The following is an 11,649-nucleotide window of genomic DNA, read 5'->3' as shown; positions in this document are numbered from 1 at the left end:
TTACTGGTGATTAGGGAGGAAGCATTACTATAGCTGTGCTGAAAAATGTTCTTTGATAGCTTATTGATATGCAGATGCTGCTCAGTGAAGGGACCACAGACCTGGTTTTGGTCCTTTATGTCCTCTGAGTTAATGGAATGTGGGTCTATATGAAGAGGAGGGAACTGGCATCCCCTCTGCACAGGTCTTGTGGGAAATCACAAGCCTCTTTCTTTAAAAAGCTCCTGGGTACAGTTTACAGCTGCATGAACATTGTTTACCAACACTCCTGCATAAATTGCATACTTCTACCTGGCAATAGCTGGGTTCTTCTCTGTGTGGAAGCCTATATGCTTCCACAGATATTGGATACATATTCATAGTTACAGCAGGTCTTCTTCCATGGGTTCTGAGAATAGGTCCTGCCTGCTCGGTGTATGTCTGGGCAATAGGAATGAGGCATTTTTTAGCAGGTATGGTAGCAAAAAAAATGTAGATATGCTAGTTGCCAAGAATGCCTACCTTGTCTAACAGCAGTGCATTTTCACAGCTCATAACTTGATTATGCCTAGAAGCTCCCCAGTCCCTGCCTCTTCCAAATGCATATAGACATTTATATTCTGAACACTAAAAATCAGTGGAATTCAAATAGTCTTCTAAGCATATTTGAATTAGTCATCAGCGACTCTGAAACTTCAAACCAGCTCATAACATTTTCAGTATGAAAGCCAGGCTCTGGCCTGACCTCGTGTCCAGGCATAAGCAGTTATTTTTCCTTTTTATTTGGCAAGGCAAAAGTTCTTATTTCAGGAAGGAATAGAAGTATGTTCCCTGCAAAAGCTCCAATGAATAAAATTGCTTTCAGGCAAGTTGAGGTAATTCTGCCCATATGGAGGCCAGAGACCATAAAAATATTGTGTAAAAAGCTCATGTATCCGTTTCTTCACTCTTTGGGAAAGGACTTTAAGACTAAAAGCACATTCTGAAAGCTCAGAGGCAAGTACCATTAGGACTTTAAATTATACAGAAATATATTGCTGTCAGTAGTGGGACTCTAAGGAAGGGAGCATGGTGCTTGTATGGATGGCATGTGAACATCAGTACAGGTACATCCTGGTCTTATGCATCACTGAAAGCAACACCAGTCTCCAGCATCTCTGAATATTATGAGGCTCTTAAAACTGGGTATTTTGCTTCCAACTTCAGCTTATTGACCGTGTGAACATGTAAAAGAAAGGAATTCCTACTCCATATACTCGCAATGTCACCTTGACATTCAAAGCTGGTCTCACCACTTTTGAACAAAGTTACTGCTAAGGGATGTAGGGGAAAAACCTGTCGTTTGCCTTCAGTACGTAAAGGCTTCATCATAAGCTAAGAATTTGAGATGGAAGGCTCAGGCTACTGGAAAAACAGCATGTTCAGAATTCAAACAGTTGAAAATTCTTTTTAAAGTGGCTGCTTGCGCAGCCCATCATGTGCAGGAAAACCAGTTCTGGAGGCAGGAATGTTAATGTGTTTTGCAAAGTCTGGACTTGATGATCTTAAGGATCTTTTCCAACCCAACTGATTTGATGATTCTATAAGAATCTTTCTATAAGAAAGAGGGGAAAAAAAAAAGCCTACTAAAATAACTTGGTACATGGTCCCTTGTGCTTGGCTCTGATCTTCTTGTGCAATAATGTCATTGTGTTCTTGACAGGTACTGGAATGTGGAGGAAATAAGAAAACCCAAACCACCCCTTCTGCATCTTCCTTTTTTATTTTACTGTTAAGCCCAATTACCAGTCCCTGCTCAGGCCAATGTCTTGTGTAGGAAAGACTGATAAATTCTTTGTTCATTCATCTGTTTAGTCGGCACTAACAAACCTGGGGACTGGAAGGTATTCTCAGGTCTGGTCTGTCGGAGATTCGGCTGGTAACCACAACAAGCAGCGACAGTTTGCTTAGATGAACATTTATCTTTCCTGTTTAGTTTTCTGTCTCTCAAAGCAGCAAAAGTGTCTGTGCTAATGAGATTCCTGGGCTTTTGGTTATGTTTTGAGGTATTTATGTGAGAAAACAATCTCCCCAGAATGGGAGAAGGGAGGGAACCCAGCAAGGTGCATTATCCTGCAATCCTACCCAGCTTTGTTAAACAACTGGTACCTGTTCTGCCTTTTCAGTAGTTACCTGTAGCATCATAATACTGGTGGCAGTGGGTGGCAACCAACATTTATTTGGAAGCATGCTGAGGACTGGCGAACAGAAATGTCTAAGGGATATGTGCTCTAGAGGCACAAGAAACAGGCTTTTGTGTCATTAGGGGAAAAAGATGTGGTACAGGAGCAGGTGTCATGGGTATGACTTCAGAAGCTGATAAAATCTCCAGCTGGAGAAAGCTGGCTCTTTGAATGATGGAAGACCACATATGAAACGGGGCCTATTTTGCAACCAATTCACTATCATTTTTACACTTATTTGGCCTCTACTGTATTTCAAAGACCTTCCATTGATCCAGCGAAGGTCATGCAGGAGAGTCGTTAAAAGAAGAAAACAAAATCATTTTTCTACAACATGAAGTAGGGGACCATTGTTTAATACCAGGTTAAAAAAGAAATAAAATAGAAAGACAACAATTTCTCTACCCTTTAGTTAAGGTGGAACACAGTCAGTAGCTTTCCTTTGCATCAGGCTGAACGATCTGGTCCTACTTCTCTTTATGAAAAGAACCACAGCTGGAAACTGGGACCTTGTTCACATTATGACTTTGTCATTTGTAGGCAGGTTGGTAGATTTTGTAAGTCACAGGAAGAGTCGGTTTGGTCTGTAACCTTTCCAGATCTAAGTTGCCTGTAACATGCTCTGGTAAAGAACAAAAGGTGGAAAGGATTAAGTGATGTGCACTCATCACTCCCTAAGTGCTGTCAGTAATCTGCCCATCAGAGGTCTGAGAACTCAGCTGTTTCAGGAGCTATTTTCCGGCAAAAAGTATAGGCTTTAACTGTTTCCTCAGGCAAATCCATGGATGTCTTGCCTTCAGTGGGATTGTATCGTTTCCACTCTGTTTACCATAAAATATTTGACATGCTTTGTATAAAAATACTTTATTGGGGTTTTCAGAAGGTAGAAGACACAAGGAAAGGTACAAGCAGGCTCAACAGTGCAGGCTGCCAAGTCTTGGTACACTTACACTTCAAAGGATATATTTTAACCCATATATAATGGTCTGACTGAATGCTTCACAAGACTGAAATCTCACATACACAAAACATCTTTTAAACCTAACTTCAGGTGACAATACTGATCAATACTCAACAAATATCACTAGGAGAAAGCTGTTTTCTTTTATTCCTAGCAGCAGCCAAAAAGCAGTTTGCTTACAACAGCGAAGAGTAAATGGCGGTCACGACACCATAAGCTTTTGGGTGCTGCTTTACAGCATTTGGGTTTCCATTTGTAAATGTGGTTTTCAGGCTTAAGGTCTTGAGCTTCCCTGTATGGTACTGTTAAATATGAGGCTTTTCTATAGCAACTGGTTACATATTTGTAAGACTATGTCACTGAGCAGTACCAACAGGGATGGGCACTTGAAGTCTTTTGCTTTATGGTCATACGACCTCTGTTCCCAAAGAGGTTACAGGATAAATGGTCAAATGTGATGAAGCATGAGGTAGGAAGCAGAGATAAAACACACGAGATTTTCTGTTAAGATTGAGGCTAAAGCACTGGTGTCTGGAATGTGGTGCTCTGCCTGTGGAATTAGTTGACTGCTTTTAAAGTGTTAAAGAAATTGATGCCTGTGTTGCCTGGGCCAGCGCAACCAGGTCTCTGTTCAAATGATGTGTTTTAAAAGGAAGCGTGCAGGAGTTCTGGAACTTGCTAAAATGATGAGGTCTGAAACTAACTGAAAAAGAGCACACGTTTCACTTCCCTCGGTACCACGTTGCCAAGAGAGCATTTTTAGGATCCTGCAGAAGGGATTTTGAAATGTCTTTGGGAAATCATGGAGCAGACTCTGGAGAAGCTGATACCCTGCTGGCACCTTTCATGTAGGAGCAGCAGCCCTCTTCCTTGGGGCTCCTGTGGGGCCAGAGGCTGGGCTTGCTCCTGCTGCACAGCTCCCCATGTGCTGGGGAGCACTGGTTGATGTGTGGCTGGATGCAAAGAAGTCAGGTCAGTTTGGAAGGAGGGAATGCCAGTAGGGTGCTTCGGGGTGCTTGATGCCTCTGAGTGGCTGTAAACTCCTTAGGGCAGAGGTTGGGCACTTCTTGGGTAGTGGAAGGACATCCATTGCACCACATGCACAGGGATCTACACGACTGCTGTGGCAATAATGATAAATTAGTGTTTTCTTTCTGAGGTTCGTTCTTCTCTTTCTGTATCATCACATACGTGTAATATCAAAAGTGCAAGGAAAAACCCCTCCCATTTACGGGGAAAAAGTCAGGTCTGCAAACAGGTAGACTGTAGTTTAGTCCAGGAGGTTTAGGTTATATGCTTCTGTTTGATAGCTTTTATGTTTCAGATTGTGTCTTTACGTTAGCCAAATGCTGGTGCGGCTCTGGCTGACTAGGTGGCAGCAGAACTCTTCTGTGGCACCTACAAGTGGAGGACAGAGATTTCAGTGCCTGTGGCTAATGTCAAAGTTCAGGGGTCAAAAGGGCTACAGGCCAAAGTTCAGAGGTCACGGGTCAGCGTTTACAGGGCAACGGTCAAGGTTTGGAGGTCAAAATTCAGGAGTCAAAGGTCGCCATTTGCTGACGAAGGGTCAGAGGTCAAAGTGAAGGCATAAAGTCTCAGGGCTCAGAGAATCAGCATTTAATGGTCAGTGGTGAAAGGTCAAAGTTCAGGAGTCAAAGGGTAGGATTAAGGGCTATAGGTCAAAGTGCAGGGGTCAGAGTTCTGGCAGTCAGGGATCAAAGGTCAACGTTTCATGGGCAATGGTCAAAAGGTCAGGGGGACAAAGAGCAAAGTTTAGGGCTCAAAGGTCATAGGACAAAAGGTTGTGGATCTAAGGTCAGGAGTCAAAGGTCAACGCCTAGCGATTGAAGGGTAAAAAGTCTGGGTATAAAGTCAGCATTTTAAAGGTCAAAGGTCAGGTCAAAGTTTGGGGTCAGAAGGTGATAGGTCAAAGGTAAATGTTTAACTGGCAATGTGAAAGGTGTCAATGGTCATAGGTCAAAGTTCAGGGGTAGAAGGTCAACACTTGACGTGGTCAAGGAGTTTAATAAAAGCTCTTCTGAAGCTGTAGTGGCAGAGCGGGTACAGGACGGGGTTGACGGCCGAGTTGATCCACAGCAGCCAGAAGGAAGTCTCGTACCAGAAGTCAGAGATGCAGTGGCCATGGCAGGCGGCACGGATGATCATCAGGAGAGTGTACGGTGCCCAGCAAACCCCAAAAATGCCCACGATGATTGCCAGTGATTTAGCCACTTTCTTGTCTCTAGAGAGCCTGAAGCGTTGGGTCATGCTCTGGGACACGACCTTCATCCCTTTCTCTAAGGACAGAGTGGATGCTGAGCTTTTACAGCTCTTCTTGTTGCAACACTTGGGTTTCCCAGCGCTCTCAGAGCTTATTGACAGCAGGGCTTTGGCACCCAGGCTGGTAGGGGAGGCTGCTGCTTGAGCTTTGCTCTTGGAGGGGTCGAGGGTTTCAGCTGGCTCCTTCTGCTCCCACTTACAGCATTTCAAAGAAAGCTTTGCTTCTGGGCTCGTTTCCATCTCCTCGGTGAAGGATTGGTTGTGCACCTCGTGGAAAATATCCAGGCGTAGTTTGGTGCGTTTCTGTATGTTCAGGTAAATGCTCAGGTTGAAAAACATCACACTGACGAAGGGGGTGAAAAACTCCAGCGTGGAGGCTGTCATGAGAAAATACCAGTTGTAGAAAAACTCAGCGTAGCACTCGCCAGTGGGTATGGTGCTCCGGCCTGAGATGTACTCCCAGCTGATAATGGCAGGTCCGTAAAGCAGGAACGCCAATACCCACACGATCACCATCTTCAGCACTGCCTGCTTGGTGTTGCCTTGCTGGGCTCTGTAGGCAACCTGCAATGGGGGAAACCTTTTCTTAACTATGGTCAAACACCCCAGCTGGTCGAGGCTCTTCACAAATGAACTGTTAGCATTCCTGGTAAAGTTGCTAGGCAATATCCCATCAGTCTAACATATTCATGTGCCATAGGCAACAGGAGCAATTGCTAGATAAACCACACTCCTGCAGGGAAGACTCAGAACCCTCATATTGCAGCTCCAAACCGTGGCATCTGCTCAGTGGAAATGCACTGCCTTAGCTGGAGCCCAGCACTCTGCTGCACCCCATACTTGTGTCCCCAGCTACGCCCTGTACCTCTTGGGAGAGGCATGCACCGAGCTCCTGGGCCAGGCAGGCATCTCCCTATGGCTCTCACTGAGCCTTGGAGCTAATCCATGTTGTAGCTGGAGTCAGGGAGCAAGCAAACAGCACTGGATCTGATGTGCCTGTGAACTGCTCGCCACCTCCTGTGAAAGGCTGAGCTTTTTCATCTCACCACATACTCAAAGAGCTGAGGGCTGTGCCCTGCTGAAGCTGGTACTGCAATCTACTGCCTGGGTAGCCAGGGAGAAGCTGGGAGCCCAGCTGCAATCCACTCATTTGTCCTGTAGATAATAAGTCCCTGCAAGTTAGTGGTAGGTCTGCTTACCTCGCTGGCTGGCTCATATGCTGCTACCCTGTCATCAGGGAAGGGATCAAACACCTGCACAATGGGGTCTGAACATTAAATGATTTAATTATGCCACAAATACTAATCTGAAACCACAGCTGAATTATGTATTTGTGGATAATTATTGCTTTCCATCACCAGGCTGAAACATTCATCATTTCTGGAGGAGTCAGAGAGCTTTTAACTATTGCAGAGTCTGGAGAATAAAGCAGGATGAGAGTTATTCCCCCGACCGCCCCCCCCCCACCCCCCAGCTGCCATGACAGAACTCACCGCTCTTGTCACCGAGAGGAATCTGTCATAGCTAATCAGCACGATGTTGAAGACCGAAGAGGTGCCCAGCAGGTAATCAACGACCAGCCAGAGTTTGCAGAGGCTCCTCCCGAAGATCCATCTCCCCGTCAGCACATAAGGCACGTACAGGGGAATGCAGAACGCACCTGCAACCGGAGCGGTCCTTTCCCATCGGGATGCGGGAATCCGTCTCCTTTCCCCGCCCCGCACGAACCCCGCACACCGCCCCCCGTGGGACCGGCCGGGACGTCGGGAAGGACCCCTGCGGAAGGTATCGGGGTCGGGACAGGAGCTGGGAACCCCGAGGGTAGGAGGCGGCCCCGCTGCTAAGTTTCCTCCGGTGCGGTCCGGTCCGGGGACGGCACTTTACCTACTAGGAAATCCGAGATAGCCAGGTTGAGGAGGAAGAAGTTGTTCTGGGTGCGCAGGCTGGAGTCCGCCACGAACGCCAGCATCACCAGCGCGTTACCGGCCACGATGACCGCGATCAGCAGAGCCATCAGCGCGCCCAGCGCGGCCGTGCCCGCGGCGGTGAAGCGCCCGGCGGCGGCGGCGGAGCCGTTCAGAGCCCCGCCGCTCTCCATGGCCAGCGCCGCTCCGCGCCGCTCCTCGGGGCAGCCGCCCCGCCCCGGCCCACCCCACATCCCCGCCCCGCCGGGGGCTGCAGCCCCACGCTGCCTTGCGGCCGGTGGGACCGGCACTCCGGCTCTCAGCATCCCTTCATGCCCCAGAGCATCCCTGAGTTTTCCCTGAGCATTCCTGCATCTCCCTAGAGCAATCCCAAATCCCCCAGAGCATTCCTGAATCTCCACCAAGCATCCCTGCATTTCCCCTTCCCCTCTCAACCCAAGAACATCCCTGCACCCCCCCTAGAATACCTCTACATTCCTCATTCCCCCTCAGCCTCGGAGCATCCTTGAATTCTCCCTTGCATTCCTCACAAGAACATTCCTGCATCTCCCCAAAGCATTCCCCCAAGACAGAGGCCATGAGGAACACTCATGGCTCCTGTCTCAGTGGAGAGGAGCGGAGGTCAAGTCTCAACTTGTCTGTTCATCAGAGATCAACCAGGAGAGCTCTCGGGCAGGCAGAGCACAGAGGGTGATGTGTTTGCCCAAGGAAACACTGCCAGGAGCCCACAGCTCTACCAAGTGTCCCTGTCGCTTGGTCTGCAAACTCCTTGCTTGCAGCCCCCAGCACCAGGAGATGATTATTGCTCCCTCCTCCTTCCTCTCCTTTAGCTTTTCATAGCTGAAGAGAGTATCTGTTGTTTGACGACTCTGCAGCTGATGATACACCAGGACAAGGTTGCCTACCACTGCAGCCCCCAGTGTGCAGTGTCTGCTTCACACCACAGCATTGGGAACATCTTCATGTCCAGGGAGAGGGTCAGCTCACCCCAGTCACTCCCTCTGGAGAGGGACGCAGGGACATGCAGAGCAGCGACACTGGGAAGCAGAGAAGGACACTGGCTGGAGACGCTGGCCAAGCAGTGTTCTTCCTGGGAAAGCCTGATAAGTTGTGAACGCCTTTGAAGAACAGAGATCAAAAAAGCAAAGCAGGCAAATTGTGCAAACCCAGAAACATCCATGAAGATAGAGCCCAGGGGGTTTGTCACCTTCTGATTACTCCAAAAGCTATTTTCACATCAGGAACTGTTACAGCCTCACAGAACTCCTCTTCAAACCCACCACCACGGCCACGGTCCTAATAGCGGATGCTGATCCTGCTGAGAGGAGCCTGGAAGGGTCCTTTTAAATTGTGGTGAATCACTTGCAGCCTGCAGAGCCTGGAGGTGAGAGCACCTCTCAGCCAGCGCAGGCAGGGACCCTGCCAAGCCCTCCCACTGCAGTGGCCTTTGGTGGCACCCACCATCAGGCCTGCAGCTGCCTGACATGGTGTGTCCCTTCCTCAGGGAGCCAGGTGTCCCCAAGCCCCTCCACTCCACAGAGGGCTTGGTACCCGCTGCTGCTGCATCCCGACGGACGATGTCACTGTGGGCTCGTGGGAGCTGTGGGTGGGAAGGATGTTGCAGACGATGCTGCCTGTGCCAGAAACCCCTGGTCAGGGGGAGAAATGGCTGGAGGCTTCAAGGAACTTCATGCATGGCTTCAGCGCTGCTTTGAGGAAGATCAGGTTCAACAGCACACCCGAGTGAATTCCCAGCAGGGCAGTGAGCAGCCTGGCTGTGTGGCTGCAGCGTGGCCAGAGCAAACAGGACCTGATTTTGTGCAATCATCTCAGATGCCATAGAGAAAAAGGGCTTTTTCTCCCCCCTCATGATATTTAGTGAACCCACAGACCACTTCCATTCCGACTGTGTGTGCCCTGCTGGTGTTGGTAATCTCTATTCAGACAATCATCAGGATTCATTGACGTGCTTACAAATTCTAAGCGATTGTGTGTGTGTTGCAGCGTTGTCTCTAGGAGCTGTTTGCTGTTTGTTTGCTGTCATTCTGATTCAGCGTTTTCATCATCCAGACAGAAGGCAGAAACTACACTTTGTGCCTAAGGTAATTTGTAAAGTGATTTATAAATGTAACATGGATAAATCATTGTTTATTGCCAGGAGTATTAGATAATAAGAGAGGACGGAGCTTCACAGACTATGGTTTTCCTTGTCCTGAGGTTTCTCTCTTGCTTCAGCAGAAGGATAAATATATTTCTAAGACAGGCCAGGAAACATGCAGTCTTGGTAATTGTCGGAAATAAAGGAAAACCAAAGGAAATCACCCAGCCTAGAAGAAGTAGTTAAAGCAGATTACACACAGACTTGCAAGCAGATGGTATGATAGCTAACGTTTTGACCTGGCTTATGCAGTACATATGCCACGTGTAGATATCCTTTGTGCTCACAAGCGCTTAGAGATGTTCATCTAGGGGGTATTGATCACCCTGCAGTCAGGCCATGGGGTCCTCTTCTGGGCTAGGAAGGCTACAGAGACTCAGCACCTGAATGCTGCTCAGTGCTTGCATAGATACAGGAGCAAAAATGGTACTTTCTGGAGGATCAGAGCTATAGCTCAGCTATAAGCTCCCATGAGCACGGTTTAGTCTAAGGTCGTGACTAAGAAGCAGGGACTGGGAACAGCAGGTGCAGAGGTCCCAGCCCGGAGCTCCCTCCCAAACCCATTTTCAAGGGCTTTTGCCCCAGCTTGAGCCCCAGCTCACAGCCCAGGTGCTGAGGCAATGCAGTGTTTCCTGAACACACTCAGAGCTCAGCTGCATGAGCGGAGGAGCCCCAGAAGCCCCCAGGAAGGGTGAAGCCCTGCTGCCACTGCCTGCAAGGCAATTCCTCTCCTGAGGAGCTCCTGAGTAAGGAGCTCAGCTCAGGGCTCTCTTCCTCTCTCTGCTTCCTTCCCTACTTTATTTTTGAGAAGCATTTAGCCTGAACACGAATCCCGCAGAACTTCCATATCTTTAAAGAGAACCAAGGCAAATAAGTGGCCTTTTTAAGGCTGCTTTGTACTTGGAAGAGAAGTCTGCACTTGAAAGTAGTTTTGCATTCAAGCAGAGAGTGAGAAGTGAATCAGCCTCTTGTAAGATAGCTGTTCTGGGGAGTTTCTCTATGAAGTGAAGCTTCAGGCTAAGAGACAAAGAGCTGCAGCCTCCTGGTGTTTAGGGTGCTCAGGTTTTGGATGTAATTTAGCAGTTGGCTCTATCCTGGATTTTGGGCATTGCAAAGTGTGTGTATTGCGACGTCGGAGAGCAGTGCCTAAGGACCATCAACTGCTTTGGCTTTGCTAAAGCCATGCTGAGACCATCACCACTCTGCTTTGTGCTGGTTATTGTGGAGAAACAGGCCATTGGTCTGACCTATGGGGTGTTTCGTACATGCTTTGTATGCATGTGGCTTAGTGCCACTTGCTTGTGTGTTGTTCATTTTAATTTGGAGGTCCTAAAGGGACCAATTTGGAGTTTCCTTTGCATAGCTGTATTTCCTCTGTTTTGCATCTCATTTATATTTTCTCCTGTGACTTGCAGAATTGCACATACAATTACAGAGGAGGTGGGGATAAGTTGTGTCTTCTCCCAGAACTCACATCCAAATAAATACGATTTCCATGTGGACTGATTATGCTGTGAAGACACGGTGCTGGAATCTGCTCTTCCTGGTGGGACACCTTAGAATCACAGAATAGTCAGGACTGGAAAGGACCTTAAACTCATCCAGTTCCAACCCCCTGCCATGGGCAGGGACACCTCACACTAAACCCTGTCACCCAAGGCTCTGACCTTCTACAGGCCAGGTTTAATTCTCCTTCTGTCTAAAATTTAGCACCCTGTCATTTTATTAGATCCCCATAATTCCCACCTGCTCTAGTGGAAGGTGTCCCTACCTGTGGCGGGGGTTGGAATTGGATGAGCTTTAAGGTCCCTTCCAACCCAAACCAGTCTGGGATTCTATGATTAATGAGTATCTTAAAGGTGGCACCATCTTGGCCAAGGTAGCTGTTCTACACAGTAAACCTGGAGCTAGGAGGATTATTCCTTTTTAGTGGTTTGGGTAAATATTGCTATATAATTGACAACATCTCTCATCTTCAGAGACTGTGATCTTTGACAAATGACAAAGTGATAATCATGCCTGAGTCATTAGAACAAAATCAAATTTAGTCTTAATACACACTGTCTCCCTGTGGTTTGTCACGGACAATACATTCGCACACATTCCAGTCCAAACCAGCTGGGA

At 47.9% G+C, this 11,649-nt stretch overlaps 1 protein-coding gene across 1 annotated transcript; it reads right to left on the bottom strand.

Annotated features, from left to right (window-relative positions):
- Positions 1-4,363: 4,363 nt before the first annotated feature.
- Positions 4,364-7,542, bottom strand: HRH3 (histamine receptor H3). Its single transcript, XM_065691309.1, has 3 exons — positions 7,327-7,542; positions 6,936-7,102; positions 4,364-6,006 (listed from the first exon to the last, which is right to left on the bottom strand). The coding sequence occupies exons 1-3, from the start codon at positions 7,538-7,540 to the stop codon at positions 5,161-5,163; spliced, it is 1,227 nt and encodes a 408-aa protein (XP_065547381.1). The 5' UTR covers positions 7,541-7,542; the 3' UTR covers positions 4,364-5,160.
- Between the last annotated feature and the right edge of the window lie 4,107 nt (positions 7,543-11,649).

The sequence above is a fragment of the Lathamus discolor genome, chromosome 11 (assembly GCF_037157495.1).
Source record: "Lathamus discolor isolate bLatDis1 chromosome 11, bLatDis1.hap1, whole genome shotgun sequence".
Lineage (NCBI taxonomy): Eukaryota > Metazoa > Chordata > Aves > Psittaciformes > Psittacidae > Lathamus > Lathamus discolor.
This window is presented reverse-complemented; position numbering and strand designations above follow the sequence as displayed.